This window comes from Podarcis liolepis (genome assembly GCF_965112155.1).
Source record: "Podarcis liolepis genome assembly, chromosome: 7".
NCBI classification, from domain to species: domain Eukaryota; kingdom Metazoa; phylum Chordata; class Lepidosauria; order Squamata; family Lacertidae; genus Podarcis; species Podarcis liolepis.
In genome coordinates, this window is record NC_139561.1 from 61,753,830 (window position 1) to 61,777,118 (window position 23,289).

The 23,289-nt window shown below is 45.3% G+C and overlaps 1 protein-coding gene across 3 annotated transcripts in view; it reads right to left on the reverse strand.

Moving 5' to 3' along the window:
• KCNQ4 (potassium voltage-gated channel subfamily Q member 4) overlaps positions 1-21,154 on the reverse strand; it is a 92,644-nt gene extending 71,490 nt beyond the window's left edge. Inside the window, exon 1 of one of the 3 annotated variants that reach the window (XM_083511601.1) lies at positions 20,160-21,154. In XM_083511601.1, coding sequence (XP_083367727.1) covers positions 20,160-20,458 — 299 coding nt within the window. In that variant the 5' untranslated portion in view covers positions 20,459-21,154. The remainder of the gene's footprint in view (positions 1-20,159) is intronic. The other 2 variants (XM_083511603.1, XM_083511602.1) reach the window with 2 other exon arrangements.
• Between the last annotated feature and the right edge of the window lie 2,135 nt (positions 21,155-23,289).

A 23,289-nucleotide genomic window follows, 5' to 3' on the forward strand; every position in this document is an offset into this window, starting at 1 on the left:
TTTTGCCTCCTAGCTTTTCTATCCCAGTTTCTAACACTGCACAAGAGGAAGTGTGGATAGGCCCTTACTTTTGCCTCTGGTCCTGCCCACTTTTCTGTCTCTGGCTACACGCAACTCTGGTGCACATGCACACATACAAATAAGCTTTGCCTAGAAGGGAACGCAGCAGGCTGAAATGTGGTTCCCCAACCCTGGTCTATAGTATACTGGCCCTGCTCCTACAAGTGCCACTGTATTCTGCTCCTACTAGTGCCACTGTATTCTGCTCTGGTCAGGCCTCACCTGGAGTACTGTGTCCAGTTCTGGGCACCACAGTGCAAGAAGGACACTGACAAACTGGAACGTGTCCAGAGGATGGCAACCAAAATGGTCAAAGGCCTGGAAACGATGCCTTATGAGGAACGGCTAAGAGAGCTGGGCATGTTTGGCCTGGAGAAGAGGAGGTTAAGGGGTGATATGATAGCCGTGTTCAAATATATAAAAGGATGTCATATAGAGGAGGGAGAAAGGTTGTTTTCTGCTGCTCCAGAGAAGCGGACACGGAGCAATGGATCCAAACTACAAGAAAGAAGATTCCACCTAAACATAAGGAAGAACTTCCTGACAGTAAGAGCTGTTCGACAGTGGAATTTGCTGCCAAGGAGGGTGGTGGAGTCTCCTTCTTTGGAGGTCTTTAAGCAGAGGCTTGACAACCATATGTCAGGAGTGCTCTGATGGTGTTTCCTGCCTGGCAGGGGGTTGGACTCGATGGCCCTTGTGGTCTCTTCCAACTCTATGATTCTATGATTCTATGATTCTAAGTTTTCAGAAATACATTTTGCCAGCCGAAGCAGAAAATCTGACAGGGCGCCCTCCATCTCCCACAGATTCACAGGGTGTACAAACCAAATAGGAAGTTCTACTGCTCAGGGCTTGAGAACTTCCTGCTGGATTGTGTCCATTAAACAGAACCATCTCATCTCCCACTACCAATTGTACCTAAAAGTCACTACCCGGGCAGTCACGTCTGCCCATGGGCAGCACCATTTCTCCAACACACAAATCAAAAAAAGGGGGGCAGAGGGGAAATTGCTGAATTGGTTGTTTTTGCCATTCGGGGCCGAATTAATCTCTCGAGCCCCTGGGTGTGCAGGCAAAGCTTGCCAGGGTGTGCAGCTTTCATTAAGCAGCATAACAGATGTGCCAATAAAGCCAACACAATTCCCCCGTGGCCACCAATTTGCTTGCTCCCGTCTCATCATACCCTGAACTCCGAGTCCAAAAGGTGAGGTTTTTAACAAGGGGTCCTCTAAACAAGTATGCATCAAATAACTGTTAACAAGGGAGAGACGCAAACAGGCCTCCAAACTGTAGCTGGGGAGGGAGGAAGGAACAAATTCAAATTTCTAAGGAAACAGCGGCTGTGTTGTCTGGGCGGTGGGGGGGGAGGGTGCAGGATAGGGAAAAATGTCTCTCTCTCTCTCGCCTGTAATTTGCTTCTGGTCAAATTGCTCTTTTTAATGAAATGGTCCTCCAGGAAAACGGGAAAATTCTGCTGAGCCAACTGTTCCTTTTCCCATCCTACCCCCCAGCTGATTTAGAGGCATTAAGAGCAAAGCCTGCTACATACTTTTCAAAAGAGCAAATTGGGAAATCAACAGGTGAAGAAACCCCACCCAAAAGGGGGGTGTCATGAGAAAGGGAGGGCAAATGGCAAGAGTGGGTTGCATAAATGAAGTAGTCATTAATGGCACAGGAAAGGGCAAATCTGTCAAATTTTGTTTCGCTCATTTTTGCATTTTTCTAGCCTTAAGGTTTGTTCTACATTTCTGCATCAGTTTGTGATTTTGTTTTAAGTCCTCATGAAAATTCACCAGCATTTTAGTGCAAGCTTCTAATTTGTATGTGATTTTGCCTAATATGCACATTTCTGCAAGAATTTTCCCCAATATAATGCATGTTTATAGCTTATTTTCTCTAATACACACATTTTTGCAAGCAACTTCAGCATTGTGCAGATAATGCCAAGATTGCAAGTTTAATCCCCATATGGACCCTGAGGATCATTGCGGGGGGGAGGGTATTTTTATTGCTTCTCTTATTTCTTATACAGTGGTGCCCCGCAAGACGAATGCCTCGCAAGACAAAAAACTCGCTAGACGAAAGGTTTTTTCGTTCGCGATTTGCCTCGCAAGACGAATTCCCCTATGGGCTTGCTTCGCAAGACGAAAACGTCTTGCGACTTTGTTAAACCGTTTAAACCGTGCTTCGCAAGACGAAAAATTCGCTAGACGGCAAAAATTGCGGAACGAATTAATTTCGTCTTGCGGGGCACCACTGTACTGCATTTTATCATATTCAAATTAAAATTCTGGTGGAATCACATTTACTATGACAGGCAAAAACGATCAGTAATTTTCAAGTGGTCTATATGTTAAAAAAGGGTTTGGAACCAGTGGTCTATAGCAGGCATAGGCAAATTCTGGCCCTCCAGATGTTTGGGACTACAACTCCCCTAGCTAACAGGTCCAGTGGTCAGGGATGATGGGAATTGTAGTCCCCAAACATCTGGAGGGCTGGAGTTTGCCTATGCCTGGTCTATAGAACCACAAATTGACCACCCCTGCCTTAAAGCATTGTTGCCAAATCCAATTTGAGCCACAATGTTTTATTTTATTTTATTTATAAAATAAAATTCCACAAAAGATTAAGTACCCTGTCTGTTTGTCATTTGTGGCGCAAAAGAGTGTGGGGTGGGGAAATAACCCATTTTGTTCAAACAGCCATCGCTAGCCTGGTGCTCTCTAGATGTCTTGGACTATAATCCCCATTGGCCCCGCCTTCCTGGCCATGTTCCATCAGCCTGGTCATGCTGGCTGGAGCTAATGGGAGCTGCACTACATAGCAGCTGGAGAGCCCCACCTGGGCAATCCCTGCTGTAGAGCATCCTAGCACCATTTGCCACAAAAGCACTCAAGTTTATGAGCCCCCTCCAGACTGGTGCTCTGTGTGTGCGTGTGCTGTGTAATGCGTCCTCGATGCAATAATAGTTCATTAGTGGTGGATATAAACTGGATCATTCCCACATCATTCCAATTTGTCAGTTGTTCTGTGATGCTCCCCCAATGTCACCACATCATTTGCATCTGGAGGAAAACTATAGCATGACAAAAGCAGAATGGTGGTAGTGGTGGTGGGGAACTCCAAACATTTGCATTACAAAAAGTTACCAGATTTCAGCAGGAAGTTACAGGGAACTGGAATCCAAGCTGTACATGTTCACCTTTGCAGGCACAAACAGTATGGAGAATGAGACTGCCCTGATTCCATCATGAGCACAAATCATCGTTAACGCTCAAGAAAAGGAGCCCTATGCCTTTGGGGTAGGTATGCTGAAATACACTCGCTTCATCCCGGTTCACATCTGCAGGTGCCCAAAAGCTTCCCTAATAACTCAGTGGAGGCTTTTTCAACCCTTCTCCTTAAGTATCACTAGTAAGAAATATCACACTCTTTAATCCACATTAACTCCCATGCACAGAGGTCTACAGGGAGGGTACCCCGTTGCGTCTCCTCCAAGATCAAGGAGAACAGCAGTAACGGGAGGCGTCGGCTGGTGTTATTGATTCCCAAATGGCAATGGTATTTTTAGAAAGGTTGCCACCCTGGAAAGGAGAACAGAGCTTCTGTAGCAGGGCATGAATGCCACCTTCCTGCTTGTTAGTGACGCACTCAAAAAAAGCGGATACTACAGGTCCCCGGTGTTTAACTGCTGATCACCCAAGGAGCTGGTTAGAGAGGAACACGATCTCACCAGTGAGGAAGTCGTCAGCACCTCAAGAAAAAGTGCCGCAATTAAGGGAAGGCTGTGAGTGAGGACTGGCTGGCAACAACACTTTCCCCACTGAAAGCATTTTTGCTGGAAGGGGATTTTCAAAGCAAGTGGTCCAAATTCTGCTGCATTCATTGCAATGGTTATATGAGGCTGAGAGTCCAAGCTAAGCCAGAAAAAAAACAAGCCTGGTAGGGGTGGGTGTGTAGCTCAGTGGTAGAGCATCTGCTCTGCATGCCGAAGGTGCCAGGTTCAACCCCCGACATCTCCAGTTATGACTGCAAAGGTCCAAGACCCTTTGGGAGAACAGCCCATTCTGACCTACCTTGGATCATTCTTTTAATGGTCAGGCCCCTAAGGATGGCTCTGCTGATCAGACCAAAGGTCCATCTACTAGTCCAGCAGACTGATGCCACACAGCAGCAGGCCACATGCTTTTAGGAAGCCCACAAGCACAAAGTCAGCCTTTAAAAAAAAGAGGACTGGACAAATTCAGGGAAGGTAAGCCTACTGGGGGCTACTAACCATGATAGCTATGTGTCCCCACCTTCATTTGGGAAGGCAGAAAAACCAATGCAATGTGATATTTATACTATAAGGAATTGTTTAGGGTGGCTTTTAGGAAGTAAATTGCAATCCCACAGTTGCTAGAAGCCTCAAGTAGGGGCAGTGCTGTTGCCCTCAGGGCCTGCTTGTGGGTTCCCCATAGGCTGGCCACTGTGGGAACAGGATGCAGGACTACATGTCCTATGGTCTGATCCAGCAGCCAGAACCGTCTTATGTTCTTCAGCAGAGTAAGAGGGTAATAGCTGTCTTTCCCTGCTGGAGGTAATGTACATAGCCATGATAGTCCTATTCATCATGGATTTGTCTAATCCTCATTTAAAGCCGTTTAAGTCTTCTGGTAGTGAACCCCACAGATGATGCATTGTGTGAAGAAATGCTGCCTTTTGTGTCTGTACTGAGTCTGCTGCAATGACCTAAAATAATGAGAGAGATGGCAAAGCTCTGTCTACTTTCCTACACGGTGTATGCTTCTATAAAACTCAGTCCTGACCCCCACTTACTCACCTTCCCCACCAAAATAAAAGAGCCCCAGATGTTGAAGTCATTCCTCACAAGGGAGTTGTTGTTCCAGCACCTTCATCAGAGCTGCCCATTTATTCCTCCTTTTCACTTTCTATTACGTATTTAATCAGTTACTAATCCATAAGAGAACCTGTGTTCTCACATCACTACGGCTAAGTTGATTGTGGAGATAACATCTATTAAGCAATCTGAACTTAAGAAAGCACTATTTTAAAGTGCATTTTAATATTAAATACTAAAATATATACAGTACAATCTTCGCTGTACTAAGTGCAGCTCATTTCTGATTATGACACATATTTTGCTAAAAAGCAAAATACAATTGATTTGGCCTAAAAACAGCACTGATTTGCCCCAACCTGCAACATACGATAGGTTTTACCTTATCTGCTTCATCATTTATTTATTTTATTCTTAAAAAATAACCCTGAAGCAATTTAAAGACAAGTTAAAGATGCTGATTTTGAATATATATGGCGAAGCAGTTGTGGGGTGGGGACGGATTTTACAGGATACTGTGGGAATGTTTAGGAAGGTAGGAGAGGATATATTGTTTTGATATTATCCCTCCTCACTCATGCTAGTGAGCAAACAGCAGAGAACATTCCCTTGCAGCTTATAGTGAAGCAGTTGATGACTCTCTAGAGCAGGGGTCAGCAACCTTTTTCAGCCATGGGCCGGTCCACTGTCCCTCAGACCATGTGGTGGGTAGACCCCAAGTGGTTGAAGGATACCCCTGGTAGTACCTACTAGACACGGAAGGCCTCGATCCTTTGTCAAGGGCGGAAGAGAAGCAGCTGAAATCAGTATTGAAAATTCCTTTTAAAAGACCTTTTTGAAGAAAAAAAAGGACCAATTCCTATGCCCCACAAATAACCCAGAGATGCATTTTAAATAAAAGCGCACATTCTACTCATGTAAAAACACCGGGCAGGCCCCACAAATAACCCAGAGATACATTTTAAATAAAAGGACACATTCTACTCATGTAAAAACATGCTGATTCCTGGACCGTCCACGGGCCAGATTGAGAAGATGATTGGGCCGCATCCAACCCATAGCCTTTGGGTTGCCCACCCCTAAGCTGGAGTCTTTTAATTAAGCAATCCAGTCTGGCTTGTCCCATCTGGATTGTTCCAGGTAAATTTCCCCTTTTATTTCCCTCTTAAAATAAGAATAACACAACACAGTCTTCTTGAAAAATAACAATAAAATTTTGCTATCATTCAGTTCACAGCAGTAATCTGAAGGCAGGCTTTATCTTGTGGTTACAAGTTACATTTGTCGAGAAAAGAAGTCAGAACTAGGTCTCAGACTTTCTGCTTGTTGCACTGTGGTCTAAACCACTGAGCCTCTTGGGCTTGCCGATCGGAAGGTTGGCAGTTCAAATTCCAATGATGGGGTGAGCTCCTGTTGCTCTGCCCCAGCTCCTGCCAACCTAGCAGTTCAAAAGCACGCCAGTGCAAGTAGATAAATAGGTACTGCTGTGGCGGGAAGGTAAATGGAGTTTCCGTGCACTCTGGTTTCCGTCACGGTGTTCCGTTGTGCCAGAAGTGGTTTAGTCATGCTGGCCACATGACCCGGAAAGCTGTCTGTGGACAAATGCCGGCTCCCTCAGCCTGAAAGTGAGATAAGTGCTGCAACCCCATAGTCACCTTTGACTGGACTTAACCGTACAGGGGTCCTTTACCCTTTTACCTTTTTTTTTAACCTACTTGTTGCTTTCATCCTCTGTAAGGATGTGCCATGTGCTGGCTAAGAGCCAGGAGCAGTAGAGATCCAGAAGTGAAGATCCAAAAGAGGAAGTCCAAAGGAGAAGAAGGGAAGATGGCTGCGTGGCTAGCCCTTTTACATGGTCAGCTAGGGTCACGCCCATCCACCTGGTTACACACAAGGGGAGGAGGCTCCAGAGCAGGTATGACAGGAAGTCCTCCCTGTCTGGAGCCACAGTCCCCTGTGTGTTCATTCTAGGCAACAGGAAAATGTTGGACTTGACTGCTCTAGCAAATAATACATCCCTCAGATATGACCTCTTATTGAACATGGGAACAGTTTCCATAGATTTATTTGGCGTTAATGAGCCCACAAACTCACGTTGCCAATCTTTTGCTAGCAGCTAAGATTTTAGTGCCTTCTAAAGCGAGAAATAACAAACACATCACCCATAACTGAATGGTTAAACAAGGTATGGCATGTGGCTGAAATGGAAAGACTGACATCATACATTAAATTAAGAGAACACAGAATAAGAAAGCTTTCACTCAGTATAGGGCCCTTTTACATGATTCTGGACAGCACGGTACAATTTATCAGATTTCAATATATATTTGTTTGGAATTCTGTCAATCATTGTACCACTCCCAGTTTGCAACAAGTCATGCCTGCTCAGCCCAATGCAATGTACCTGTGGAACTCAGCACCCCCCTCCCACATGACCCCAGCCACTTCCCAGCAACCAGGGATGGAGCCCAAAGGCCTGAGCTTCTAACTTCCACAAACTGCCAGTTCAGTAGCAATGGAGACTCCTTCTCCGAACAACAGATCTGGATAAGAAGACAACTCTCCGTTGAGAGCTTCTCTCCATGACATTCAAGGAGTTAAGGAAACATTCTGCACTGGGCTGAATTTTCTGCTGTGCTTTGGAAGTTCACTGCCATCCCTCCCACCCTGCTCAATCCCTTGCTGGGATTTCTCATTTTCTAGCACAGTATTTGCAAACAAGCAACTAAACAACTACTGAACCCTTGGAACTTACAAACAATGCAATGCAATCTCTCACTTCTATCTCTTTTTTGGGGACTGAGAAAGAAAGCATTTTGTAATGTGACAGCAAGGACATCACAGCGAAACAAACACAACTCTACTAAGTGGCATTTTGGGGATCTGTTTCTTAACCTTTTACTATATGTTTGCATGGTGGTAGAGCTCTTGCTGTGACCCACCTTGGATCAGGCCATGACCCACACTAGTGAGTCCCAACCCACCAGGTGAAGACCAGTGGTGTAGACAATACTGATCTAAAGGGATCAATGGACTGACAGTAGAAGCTGAGTACAGAACAGTTGCTGCTACCAACTAAGACTGATTCTTTACTTAACAGCTCCCCCCATATTTCTGGCTTGGCAGCTGGCACAGGAACTCAGTTGCAGAAGCTCTGTCAGTTGTAGAGACCAGCAGGTGAGTAGGCAGGCAATAATGCACACCGAAAAATATGATGAGGGCTAGAAACCTGGAAGATTACAATGAAAAGCCAAGATTGTCAAAAGCCCAAATTCTGCATCAGCACCAAGTTCCATGTGGACTTTTCTGCACTACACAGCATGCAATGGGGTCCACAGCAGCTGTAGAAACTGGTGCAGAAACTGGTTCAGGGGGCAGAGAAGAACCAAATCTACAACACACACCACGAGGGCTAGAGACCTGATGAATAGGGTTAAAATGAAAACTATGCCTCTTATGAATCTGAACATTACACCAGGCTTCAAAAGTGGGGTTTGGTGCATGGCTAATAGGAAAAGATCAGTAATAATCATCAGGCACACCACTTCTCTCCTTTTGCACATTGATATTTTTCTCTATCTATCCATCCTGTTAAAATAACCCAGTTAAGAGAGACTGGGGGGAGGGGAGGGAGCAAGATCCCCAGCACAGGGGAATCGTAACACCTGCTCTTTGATTTATAGCTTTCCTGCTTTCTCGAAACCCTGCTGCAACCCTGCTGCTCAAAGAAGATGAGCTATCTAATTAGGTGGAAAAGAGGGGAAGTCATCTTCGATATCACAAGGCAGCCCCACCTCTGAACCCTCCAGAATTAACGCTGTCTCTTTGCGCCCAGCACGGGAGTCGATGCAAAGTTTCAAGGCCTGCCACTCCTCCTTTTGTTTTGCATAATTACCCTTTGTGCTGAACCCAAGAAACATCGCCACCCAGTGCTATTAACTCATAGATCATTAATGCTTTTGTGGGCTTTACAAAACAATTAGAGGCAAGGCGGTCCTCCGCCGCTTGCCGCTAACCCAATCACTCTTCATTCCGAGACTCCCCGGTGCACGGACTCGTGAGGCTCTCCCTTCCAAGGCCCACATTTGATGAATTGTACTGTCTTTTCTGCTGTTGCTGAGCGTGAGTTTGTTAATGAAATTAACAAATTCAGATGTGTGTTTTACGTGGCACGCGTTGGTAAAGGGAGAGAGGGCAAACCTGCTTTTAACAAGTGCTTAGCTTTTATTCAGCACATTTCAAAACGCAATTCATAAGCATTACCCATGCATCATCTTAATTATCTCTACAACAATTCTGCAAAGCAGGCCAGTATTAACACACCCAGATGGCGGAGACAAAGCTATAAACCATAGCCAGCCGAAAGCTGTCTTATTTGTACCAGGAACTTCCACCTCATGCAATTAGCTCCCATTTATTTATAAAGAGGGTCACTTATGACAACTCAAGTTTCCTGATAATGCTGATTTTTAAATATATATATATATCATGTTTTTATAAGTTAAAGACTATAAGAGTAACTTGCTGAATCAAACCAAAGGTACATATAGTCAAGAGCTAAGCTGAAATTTCTCAAAATACTTTTCCGAGAAAATGTCTCATATTTTTCTCACACACTCCCCTGCCTCAAAGAAGACCACATGGCAATTCCCACCTTGCAGTTCTGCACCATTTTTTGATGATGGTTACCACTCATGCCCCCACCCCATTAGGGATTGTGGAGAATTCAAAATAGTGACCAGACTGTCAACACAAAAGCAGCGGCAAATAATATACCTTAGAGGGGGAAATATGGCTATGTGGCTACAACTGCTAATAGGGTACCACACCGACTGGAGGCTGCTGGGAAAATTGTGACTTACAAATAGAGAATGCTGAGAGGACATTTGAGTACAACTCTAGTTAAGTCCAGCATTCTGTTCCATACGCTAGGCTAGACAACAGTACATCTCCAGGAATTCACAAGCAGGATGTGAAAATAATAGCACCCCTCCCTGCAATACTGCCTGTTCCCCAGAAACCTACATTCAGAGGTAGACTGCCCCTGAACCTGGAGGTTCCTCTTAGATCATTGTTGTTCCTAAAACCCTCCCTCTGTGAATTGTCTGCCCTGCTTTTGAAACTGTTTGGCCATTGCCACATCTTGCAGAAGCAACTTCCAGGGATTAACCACAGCACGCATGTGCGCGTGCACACACACTGTTTGTAAAACACTCTGATATATATTTTTATGAATACTGGCATAGAAATATTTTTACAAATCAAAATAAATAAACCTGCAGGTTTCAAAGCCAACCTTAAAAAGATATAAATATTCCATTTTTTCTGCTTAGGGGTGGCGTTCTTATTCTCCACGTTGTGGGGCTAGCTGATATATTTCCATCTCAATTAAAAAAGAAAAGAAAAATATTGCTAGCTACCTTGAGCTTTCAGATGTAGGGAGAGATAGGAGCCAAATACGGAAAGCAACACCCAGGCAATTCAGAACGAGCAAGAGAATTCCAAAGAAACAAGAGCAAATACAAAGCCTTGTTCTGAAGGAAGAGAAAACATAGGGAGCTGCCATATCGTAAGTACATTGGTCCATCTAGCTCAGTGTTGTCTGCACTGACTGGCAGCAGCTCTCCAGGGTGTCAGGCAGGAACATCTCTCAGCCCTACCTGGAGGTGCCAGGGACTGACTCTGGTCCCTGGGGCCTCTTGCATGCAAGGCAGATGCTGTACCGCTGAGCTATGGCCCAAAGCAATTTACGGCAACCCGTTGCCAAATGAAAGATGGATTTATAGATATGTCTTCATCTTGCATTATGCCTGGAATCAAATTGAAGCTGCTATACAGCTGGGACAATGCAATAATAAGCATTTATAAAGCACAACCCTTTTATACATGTCTCCTCGGAAGTCCACCCCACTGAGTTTAATGGGATTGCAATCTAAATGTTCAAAATGCTTTATATCCTGCTGCAAATCAGACAGATTATCTCCATACTGCAGATGGGACAACTGAAACTGAGAGAGTAGCTTGCTTAAGTGCCCCTTCTGAGTTTACAGCAGTGGTGAAATTTGAACTAGGCCTTTTTCATTCTTTTTTTTATAAATAATTTTTATTTGGTTTTAGAAATTCGTTCACATTCATATTCATCCATAGTTTAAAAAAATGCACAAGATTCTTTCGAATCTCAAGAATTCCTTCCTCCCCTCCATGGGTTCTTTGAGTAACTTTTTAACTGCATATTATAAGTCCTAGAACTAGGAATTTTCAGACTCTTCCCCGTTATGCTCTTCCACCAACTCTTCCACAGGCATTCACAAGCTGTAGCCCCAAATTTCTAACACCAAGGAAACCCAAAGTTTAATGAAATGCACGACATTCTGATGTACATATAGTCCTTTAAGTTCCAAAGGCAAGCAGATACAACAAATATGACCATCTCTCTCTCTCACCATGTGGATTAGGAACTTGCTTTTAAAATCATACCCTGCCATTGCCAAATCCATACTGGGAACCAGCACATCAAAGTTGAATAAAACACAGGTAATGTATGTGCTTTGACCACAGAAATGGGTCGATGAGGTGGAGCAACGTGAGTGGGACCTTCATCTGAATTTTATTCTACTATTCCCTGCCTCCAAGGCTCTGGGATGAAACAGACAGTAAAGGACATGATCCAGGGAAGTTTTAGAACCAAGTCATCTGCATTCTCATGACTACCATTATAGAGACTACCAGAGAATCCCACTCTTGCAACATCCAGTTCTTTGGGTACAATTGCAAAACGACCATCTATATACACTGTCAAGAAGGATTTTTTTTCTTTTCTTAGTTTTTGCTTTTAAATGCTTTTAAGTGTTTTGTACTGCTTTTAATGACAGTATTTAATTTTTAACAATATTTATATTGATTGTGTGGATTTAGCTGTATTTGTTTTCATTTATGCTCTGGGCTGCCTTGCATCCTGACTGAGAAAAAGGCAGAAGCTAAATTAATTAAATAAATGGGGACTATGGGGTTGCGGCGCTCATCTCGCTTTCAGGCCGAGGGAGCTGGTGTTTGTCCACAGGCAGCTTTCCGAGTCATGTGGCCAGCATGACTAAACCGCTTCTGGCACAACAGGACACTGTGACGGAAATCAGAGTGCACTGAAACACCGTTTATCTTCCCACCACAGTGGTACCTATTTATCTACTTGCACTGGTGTGCTTTCAAATTGCTAGGTTGACAGGAGCTGGGACAGAGCAATGGGAGCTATCCCCATTGCGCGGATTCGAACCGCTGACCTTCCGATTGGAAAGTCCGAGAGGCTCAGTGGTTTAGACCACAGAGCCACCCACGTCCCAATTTAATAAATATCTGTGAGATGGCGAGATTAACCAGGAAAATTCGAACCAGCAGGACCAGACTTTCCTAAAGGAATGGAAGAAGTTTTCGATATATTTGGAAAGCAACTGTAATCAATTGACATCGCTTGTAGGGTCAAAAGAAGTTTTGTAAGGAGTAATATATAAATTATTGTGAAAAGAATAGGCATTAAGATTTGAATTTATAGCAATAACTATAGTAACAAAATGCATAATTAGAAAAGATTTTAGAAAACCATCAGTTGAGGTTAAAGGAAGTCTTAGGTGGTGACAACCAAAGATTTTGAAATGATGTTTAAAAGAATGATATGCTGGAAAATATGTGTAAAAACCAATAAAAAATTATTATATACTTTTTTATAATAAATAACTGCAAATAACAGGATCATCTTTAATATGCAATTATTATTTTGCAAAATATTCTTCTACTATTCTGGGTACCACAGCGGGAGAGCAAACAGTAGCTTCTCCCTGGCATTTATTAGCCTGAGTGTTTATCGTAAGTCTGAAAGCAGAGGGGCAATCTGTTACAGAAATATATTTCCACTTGCTTCTCAAGTTGCTGTGTAATTCAACTGAGTCCCCATTGCCCTCTAGATCCTGGCCAAAGGAACTTTTAAGGCTGCAGTCCTAAGTGTGCTTACCCCCCGGCAAGTCTCACGGAAGATAGTTCAGAGCAAACCTGCACAAAGTCAAACTGAACAACATAACGCAGTCAAATGAAGTCTTCACTCAAGACAGCCTTGTCGGGCAGCAAGAAAGAGATTAAGATTTTAATCTTTGTTTCCTCCAGTGTAATTAAACTAAGCAGCCTCTCTCCAAAAGTCCATTGCCGGCTTTAACATAAATAACATTTCCTCAAGTACTAAGTAGATTTTTCACCAATTGCCTCTTTAGTTGGATGCTCACAGCCGGGGTTTTTTAAACAGTTTGTAATGCCAAGAGACTTTTACGCACAGGAAAAAGAGACCCGCAAATGAATGGTTTTGGCTCTGGGTCCTTTCCAATCCTGGAAAGCCTATGAGCCTGTTAAACCAGCTTATTTAAACATTCAAACAACTTTTCAAATTCAAAGCAGGAAAGCACACCCTCTCTCCCTTGAACTTGGGAGTGGAAGGGAAGAGACTGGAAAAGCCAGTATGTATGAAATTCACAAAAAGAAAAAGAAAAAAGTTTTTCTTTCTTAGATGAAAAATAATGTGTTGTTGTTGTTATATTACCCATCCTTCACCCTAAGGTTTCAGAGTGATTTACAACAATTTAAAAGACAACATTAAAAACAATTTCAAAAATTAAAAAGAGTATCAGCAGAACAGTTTGTGCTGCTAAGCAGCAGAACAAGGTAGGGGTGAGAATTAACCTTTAAAAGTGACAATAATGATTCATTTCATAGAATTAATACACCGCTTGATAGCAAAAACCTCCAATTGGTTTACAAAATGAATAAAACAACAGAATTATCAGCGAAAACAACTACTTAAAACATTGAAAGAAATGATAAACTGAAAACAGATTAAAGCACACATCAACAGGACTGACCGGTCTCACAGGGCTTTTTATGTTTATATTGTTTGAAATATTTAAATTCCACCTTTTTTGACCAAATCCCACTTTTTTTTAAAGAAAGGAGATTCTGACGAAACATCAAGAAGAAATTTCTGGTGGTAAGGGCTGTTCAACAGTGAAACAGTCTCCCTCAGGACGATGTGAATGCTCCTTCCTTGGAGGTTTTCAAGCAGACGTCTGTCATGGATGCGTTTGTTGACATTCCTGCATTGCAGGTCTAGATTACCCTCAGGATCCCTTGCAACTCTATGATTTTATGATTCTGTGAAAGTTCTCATGCAGCTCAAAACAAGAAATTTAAAAAAGAAAATTCTTTAACAATGAAAGTATAGCTACAGTATCAAAGCATGTCACAGTTCTTCTTCTTTTAATAGCCTAAAGTTAAAGCCAATTTAAAATGCCTAGGCATCAGGCCATAGCTATTGTATCATGATTGTCTATACAAAACACACCTTCCCAAAGAAACAAAAAGCCTCAGCCAAAGTTTCCAGTGCAGAGAACAGGTGCTTGTGTCCTCCAGGGCACACAAAACTAACATCTTCCACCCTGCCTGACTCAGTGAAAAGAAATATAGAATAGTTACCTATCTAGTTCCCGTTTGGAGACAAAGGCAGGTAAGAGGAACAGCCCAAACTGAATCCCTACTCAGACGGTAATATGATCAGTGGAGAAGCAAATAATTGTATTGTCAAAATTAAGGGGGGAATAAAGGACTGCTCCTTTAAAAAGGTGAACAGGGAGGCAAATGCCCAGGGTGTTGGAGGGCAGGATTGCCAAGACAGTCTGATGGTCTCACACACCAATCAAGAAGAGATTCTGTTCCACTTTACAGCTATGCTAGCTTTGCTCCTTGCAGTGTTTGGGAAGGAGGTAGACACAACTGAGAAGAGATCGAGGTCTAATAGATGGAGAGATAAATAATGCCACAAGGAGCAGCCAGGTAGGGTAAGACAGAGGCCCAGAGAAAGTGCAACACCTGCCTTGCATGTTCATTCCCCAGCATATCCAGGTAGGACCAAGAGAAATAAAGGCTGTCTGAATATCCTGGAGAGCCACTGCCAATCAGTGCAGGCAATACTGAGCTAGATGGACAAATGGTCTGAGTCAGGATAAAGGAGCTTATCACGTCCGTAGTGGGGATCAGATTCTGCAAAAAAGGGAAGTATTTTGGGGTGAATCAGCAGAAGGGGAGCTGGGACAGGAGACTGAAGCCCAGTTGCCTATTGTATGCCTATTGAAACCAAGATCCTTTTCCCCATGATGGAAGGAATATCCTTTGGACCTCATATTCAGCTTTCCTGTTGCAACTCTGCCTTACATCTTCCTGAAGGACCTTGCAGGAGCCAGCCTAGGGTAGGGAGATCTGGAGAAGCCTCTCTAGCAGTGGTCCTTCAGGTGTCACTGGACTCATTATTTAGAGACAGAATCATAGAATCATAGAGTTGGAATAGACCACAAGGGCCATCGAGTCCAACCCCCTGCCAAGCAGGAAACACCATCAGAGCACTCCTGACATATGGTTGTCAAGCCTCTGCTTAAAGACCTCCAAAGAAGTGTTGAATGGTTTCTTTAAATGTAAAGGTTCATCATTGTTCCACTCCATGTGTATGTCTTTAAGGGGCCAGAGCAAGGGCCAGAGCAAGATAACGAGACCCAGCTTTACAGCTGTGTAACATAGCAGGTGCTGCTGAGTTGTATTTGATTAAGGTGTGTCAGCATCTGGGTGTAGTATATAAGGAGCAGCACCTAGCTCTCCCATTACCCTGGGGGATGGGTTGGTGGTTGGGTCTGGTTTGGTTTGTTAATATATTTAGTGTAAATGGAGTTTTTGTTTTTCTTATTAAAACCTTCTTTAAGTACTTTTTGAGTCCTTTCTTTTTAATGCATGGTCTCCCCAGCAAGCTCTCTGCAGCGTTACTATACTGCAAAAAGCCAACAAGAAGGAGACTCCACCACACTCCTTGGCAGCAAATTCCACTGTCAAATAGCTCTTACTGTCAGGAAGTTCTTCCTAATGTTTAGGTGGAATCTTCTTTCTTGTAGTTTGGATCCATTGCTCCGTGTCCGCTTCTCTGGAGCAGCAGAAAACAACCTTTCTCCCTCCTCTATATGACATCCTTTTATATATTTGAACATGGCTATCATATCACCCCTTAACCTCCTCTTCTCCAGGCTAAACATGCCCAGCTCCCTTAGCCGTTCCTCATAAGGCATCGTTTCCAGGCCTTTGACCATTTTGGTTGCCCTCCTCTGGACACGTTCCAGTTAGTGTCCTTCTTGAACTGTGGTGCCCAGACAACTATGATTAACTAATATACAAATGGTTGAAATAAATAAGGTAAGAACTCCCATCAGAATCAACCAGCATGACCAATGGTCAGAGGTGAAGGGAGTTGTAGACCAGCAACAACTGGAGGGATAAAGGTTCCTCATCCTTCTTCTACAGACAGAAGTTGCCAACAGCCACTAGCCAGGTACCTTTCAGGGTTCACAAGCTGGCAGAACACAAAACGGGCCCCTTTTCCTGTTAGCCCCACAACTAAATGGTACCCTAGCCAAGGAGGATCCCCTTAGCTAGTATGGCCAATATAAACTTTTCAGAGATCAAAGGCTCCGGGACATGGAAGCATCATCATAGACATCTGTTGTTACTCATGTGCAGAGTTATCTACTGCCATCTTACAACTTCCCGTGTTCCAAGGCTGCCCCTCTTGTGGAAAAATGGGTCCTGAGGCAGAGGAAGATCGCATTTCTGAGCTCAGAAGCTGGGAGAAACATGCCCTGGGTAAGATTAAGCAGGTGGCAGTGAAAAACAGGGAGACCTGCAGGAATTGCTCTGTTCAAAGAGCCTGAAATGCTGTTCTGTCACCACAGGGTTCTCTCAGCATCAATAAGGTTAACTTTCCTTTGGGAGGAGTGGACTTTCCACTGGCTTTCCATACCATTCAAAAACATCACCAATGCACCCCCAGCAGCCCGGGAACTGGTTCTGGCTGCTGGCACAATGTTGTGGCTGCACAGCCTGAGATGCACAAGAAAGGGAAAATCTAAGTGCCTTGTTGCCTCCAAAGTTTGGTGCCATCACTTAAGAGATCTGGCCCTCCCTTCCCTCAGTCGGCTCAGGCAACGGAAACCCCTGGTGCCAAGTCTTCCAGATAATGCCTCTAACTTGTCGTTCCATATAAAAGAAGCAGAATTAAAGAACACTTTTAAATCCAGCACTCCTTCCAAAAAGGAAACCGCTTTTGCTCAAAATCCATTCCTTCTACCCTTGTCTCTTCCTCAGCTGCTTCCACTGCTGCAAAATTTGAACTGCAAGCTCCTGATCTGTTTTGCTGTGCTGCTCTGAAAAGTACTGGATATATGGTGCCCTCAATGTCTGAACAACAGGGGCACAGTCAAGAGTTGCACCTCAATTTTAGATCCAGCCAGTCCCAACCTCTCACCTGGAAACTGATTACTTACATGAAAGAGGGAATGGGAAGAGTACAGTGGGACCTTTGGTTAAGAACTTAATTCGTTCCGGAGCTCTGTTCTTAACCTGAAACTGTTCTTAACCCAAGGTACCACTTTAGCTAACGGGGCCTCCTGCTGCTGCCACGCTGCTGCAGCACAATTTCTGTTCTCATCCTAAAGCAAAGTTCTTAACCAGAGGTACTATTTCTGGGTTAGCGGAGTCTGTAACCTGAAGCGTCTGTAACCCGAGATACCACTGTAATCCTATGCTATGGCTTTAGCCAGGGTTTTATCCAAATGTAAGTGGTCATCAAATCACAGCCAATCACTCCCCTTCCAGGTGAGGTATCTGCTTGGCTTCATATCCACAATCACCAAGGCATAAAACACAAACAAAAAAGCCTCTTTGTTCAATCTGCAGCATGCACAGAAGAAGCAGCACTAACCCTTTTACCACTTATTAATCAGACTAGGAATACAGCTTGGGTAAATTTATGCTTAATTGCAAACAGTTACCACTAGTTACTGAATACAGGGAGCAATGCCTAGCCAAATTGGAGGCTATAGCTTCAGTGATATGAAGTAAGCGAAGACCTGCCATTTGCTTAAGCTGCCACCAGAAGTTAAGACCAAAATAATGGCTTCATCATTAAATATATTTTTCAAACTGATTTTTAAACTGCGCCCTAAATCTTGTGGGTGGCAAGGGGGGACCTGAGGAACTGCCTGTCTATCTGCATTAGCTCAAGTTATTGATCTCTGTGTTGGCCAAAGAAAGAGAGCAGCAAAACAAGCACCACAATACCTTATCATGGCTCAAACTTCGATCAGCAAAAGAACGTGCAGGCTTCAGAGTTACACAGGGCTCTTTTATCACACCAAATTGCAAAAGAAAAGGGGGGAGCAGCAGAAGCAAGGATCTGCATATGGGAATGGGCCATTGGCCATATAGGAACTCTCTCTCACACCCATCCCATCCCTTCCTCCAAAGATATAGATGTGGCATGCATGAGCATAGCAGTAAGGTGGGCATGCACTTTACAAAAAGTTTTTTAAAAACTGATAAGGGTGGCATGGGGAGAGCAGGCTAGTTTCTCAAAAACTCAATATGAGAGGAAGAGTGCCTGAACATTTTGCTTCATATCTCAGGTTCTAAAAATGCTCCAGATGTGGTCCCTTACAACTTCACTATTAATTATATGATTCAATGCTATTTCCTCTTTTTAAAGTATGAAAGCCGGGAAACTGCAGGTTAGGATTCATTGGAGGGATTCATTGCTCCTTTGCACACACACACACACACACACAGAGAGAGAGAGAGAGAGAGAGAGATGCTCAAAGAGTTAGCCTAGCTTGAACACTGGGGACTGGCTCTGCCTGCACCACTTTGCGAGTTTCTTTGGCTAAACAGGAATTGAAACCCAGGTCTCTCAACTCCAAGTCTAACATTCTAACTGCGAACATTGTGCAACTTTTTTCAGTTCAGCAGCCAGTCAGCAAGAGCAAGAGGGTGGTAAAGTTGGGCATTTGCCCAAGACCAACAGGGGGTCGCTGGACCTACAGTGCTGCCCTTCCCACTTTGCACAAAATATCCAAGAAGCAGCAGATACTGTAATTCCTAAGGGAAACAATAGTTTGCATGTCCTGCCTTTTCTAGCAGAGCCCCTGCCCCCACAGCAAATCCTGGAGTCTGCACTGAAGAATAGAGAAAACCAAATAGGAACCTGCAGGTACAAAGCGGTTCCCAGATAGGGTGGGACTGCATAGATGCCTAAGAAAGCTTGCTTCTAGCCAAGCAGGCAAGAAGTCAAGGAGGAAATGGATTTCTGAAGGGGAATATGGTCGTGATCTGGATTTGGTGACAGAGAAGCAGCTTTGCCCTCCTATTCCAGCAGTCCTTTGTAGGAAGGAGGGGCTGGGCCCTTAAGAAAATAGGATGCAGAGGGTAGGCTGCATAATCAAGGACTGGTCAGGTGAAACTTGCACTTCCCAAATGTCATGTCAAAAGTTGCTTTGCCCAAGCGCCATTTAAATCTGGCTTTGCATTTTACAGACGTGCAATTTAAAGAACGCAAGACTTATGCAGACTGGGAATAGCGGCAGGCTCAGCCCTCTGTTGACTTTCAGGGCCACGTTCACAAGTGGAGCAACACTGGCCTGCTGAGCATCCCTTGCAACAGTGCCCTCAATATGTTTTGCATGAGCCTGCACACCTGCCCAGCGCTGTAAACAAGCTATTTACTAAGCAGCTCAGGGCAGCAAACCTTGGTCAGCTTGAGACAATGTTGACCCTCTTGAACTTTCTGATCCATTCGGGCCAAGCTCTCACCTGTGTTTACTAGGAAGCAAGCCCCACTAGGAAGCAAGCTCCACCAGAACATCTCTTATTTAGTGAATCCTCTCACCCCTCACCCCATGTTTCCTCCCTAAGCATAAATCTGTGGGAAGTGGTAAGAATAGCTGGAATAAATCTTAATACTGCAAGGGGAGGAGGAAAGACACAAACAGAAAGGAACATGGTCTTTAGTTCTGGGCCTGTTAAAAGATGGGACAGGGAGAACCGAGGTGTTAAAGAGTTGGATGCATGGCAAAGGAGCCAACTCCTGGGGACCATGGGGGCTTCAGACCCCACAATAACATATTTGAGAGGGCTGGGCCCCCACAGAGTTGATGGGCATTCCCATTCAAATGATGTGTGTGCACTGAGTCATGTGATCGATGATGTGGTGTGGGGCTTACCTGGGCCCCCACAATATTTTATTCAAGTTGGCACCCCTGGATGACGGAACCCCATGCAAAGAGGCACCTTTCGTATGCAAAGACCCTTAGGGGAAAGTTTCAGGTTGGCCGGGAAGGGGCTGGGGGGGTCCAGTACTCACATGAAGGCGTGATAGATAAACGCCCAACCTCGGGGTCTTTCCAGCACATTGTAGAGACAGTTCTGGAGGCGCCGGTAGCGCTTGTTGGAGGCGGATCGGGCTCCGGAGCCCCCCGGGGGAACCGGCAGCGGCGTCCCGAGGAGCCCCAGGCGCCTGGGGCTGCCGGCAGCAGGGACGTCGTTTTTCTCCGTCTGCACGGCTGTAAGGGCCACGAACTCCACCCGCTGGGCTTCCACGCCGCCGCCGGGGATCGTGGCCGGAGACAACATGGCACGGTCCCCGCCAGACGCCCCGGCCATAGCGCTGGCAAGATGGAGAGGACACCGTCACCGCATGGAGAGGCACCAGCCCCGAAGCCGGTCAGCCCGGCATCATGGCCCGAGGAAGGGGACCGAGAGGGGCTCCGCCGCGACACTTCGACGCCCGCGCCAGGTTAGGGACCTCCGCGCCCTCGCTCTGCTCGCTCCTCGCCCGGCCACACTTCGCCCAGCGCCGCGCCCGGGTCTCAAGGGCTGGAGGCGCCCAGGGCGCACGTGCCGGACCCTCTTCGGAAAGTGAGGTGCGCTGTTAGCCTCGGCCGCGCCGTCCCCGCAGCTTCTTCAGCCTATCCAGAAAAGAAGGGGGCGCAGAGAGAGAAGAAGTCCGGAGGAACTGGGATTCTCCCCCTTGCCTAGCTCACCCAATTACTTCTCCGCCTACGCCCAAGTTTAGAAGAGTTGCCGCTTTACATGGCGCTTCGCTTTGGAGAGCTGGACAGCGTCAAAAGCGCAGCCGGCTGGAAACAGGGGCAGCCGCCGCGGCGGGCTCTTTCTCCTCCTCTTGCCTCGGCCCCTCTCCATCCTGCTGGCTTTCCCACCTGCTTTTTGCTTCTCCGACTCACATGGCACCCTCTTCACCCGCCTCCTTCGGCCTCTCTCCGCCCCTCGGCGGCTCGCCTTTCCGACGGCGCGGCGGCGCTCAAGCAGCACGACGCCCGCGACTCAGCCCCGCCCTGCCTCGCCAGCCCAGAGCCGGGGGCGCGCTTCCTCCACCAGGCGGGAGGCTCAAACGGAGACGGACGCAAAGGAGCGCGGCTTCCTGTTCGGGACTGGGGGTCCGCCGTCTTCCTTTCCCGCTAAGCCACCCGTCCCAAGCCGGAGACTGAAAAAGGCGCTGGAAGTCGCTTCCAAAACTCTCACGAACACGTAAGGTTGGCCACCGTGAGAACCGGATGCTGAACCAGATGGGCCACTGGCCTGATCCAGCAGGCTTTTCATATGCCTTTTCTCTCGGGGATCTGTGCGACCGTCTGTCTTCCCGATCGTGTGGGAAGCCCAGAAACCCACCACGGAGGTCTCGACCTACGCGCCTCGCTTTCCAAAATACAGACAGAGAGATACCTTGTTTCCTGAAAAGGGCAAGCACAATGTTGCCAACTGACTGGAAAGAAGCTTGCTCTTAATGCCTGTGGTGCAGAAACCAGAAAGTGAGGCTCCCCCCTCCCGTCCCCACGGGGGGAGGTTCATGTTGATTTGTGCTCAGGATGCTCTCAGGGTGGTGACACAGAATCTTACTTTCAATACTGTTTGTGTCTGCAAAAGTTTTTGGGCTGTCACACAGCTTCATTTCCAATCACTGCATATCCCGTAACTTCCTGCTGAAATCGCATAACATTTTATACCATGAATGTGTGTGGAAGGGTGTTGTTCCACTGTAGCCCCTCTGGACAGCAACAATGTGGTGACACTGGAGAAGCACCACAGAACAAATTAAAGCAGAATAAAGCCACCACTACTGGCGCTATGATTACATCAAGAACCTGTTGCAGAGCACACCCTGAATAAAACATTGGTCCGAAGGAGGGGCCATAATAATAATAATAATAATAATAATAATAATAATAATAATAATTTATACCCCACCCATCAGGCTGGGTTATGTCTCTCCAAAGATTGAGCTTCTTGTGAGAGGCAGAGCTACGGTGGAATGCTGTGAAGTTGGCAACCCTGCCTCCTTGTGGTTTTGCAAAAGCCCTTGGGAAAACATCCAAAGCAGAGTGCTCATTTTAATGTAATGGGCTGAGTAAATTGGTAGATTAATCGACAGCTGACTGCTTTAATCAGCAAAGACAAACAAAAAAGAAGAATTTTAATCAGTTGGGCAGGGAGGCTCAATTCACCTGAAAAATTGTTACTTTTCCATAATGCGGCAGCTAGACTAGTGACTGGAAGTGGCCGCCGAGACCATATTATATTGGTCCTGAAAGACCTACATTGGCTCCCAGAACATTTCCGAGCACAATTCAAAGTGTTGGTGCTGACATTTAAAGCCCTAAACGACCTTGGCCCAGTATAACTGAAGGAGCGTCTCCACCCCCATCATTCTGCCTGGACACTGAGGTCCAGCTCTGAGGGCCTTCCCTCACTGTGAGAATTGAGGTTAGATGGAACCAGGCAGAGGGCCTTCTCGGCAGTGTCATCAGATGTCAAGGAAATAAACAACTAACTGACTTTTAGAAGACACCTGAAGGCAGCCCTGTTTAGGGATTTTTTAAATGTTTGATGCTTCATCACTTTAATAATAATAATAATAATAATAATAATAATAATAATAATAATAATATTTCGTTGGGAGCCGCCCAGAGTAGCTGCCTCCTTGTCCTGATTCTCGTATGTGTGATATATGAGTGAAAAGTGTTAATGTCCCAAAGCACATGGCTCTCAAGCCAGATTGGTGTGCCCCATGACTGAATGGAGGCAACAGGCTATTCTCCATACATAGACTCCTGCAGAGATAGATCGCAGACCATAGATCCAGGCAGGGAGGGCAAGGATATTTGAAGCACCAGGAATCATCCAGTCATAGCTGATGTAGAGATATAGCAGAATGACCTGATTCCACACACCCCTCCCCAGAGGAAGATGATTGGATGGAGCCAACAAGCCTAGAGAAATCAATCATTCAGAGATGCAACAGGCAGCCTCTACTGTGAGCAGCACTTCTTTGGACTCCTGGGAGCTTTTAGTTATGTGATGCATCTATTTCTGTTTGGGATTTTGTTGTACTAAGCAGATCAAATTAAACAGGGGAAAACTAAGGAGATCAGTAGGAAATTAGCAGCCACAAAACCACTAAATAAGGACCCAGTGTG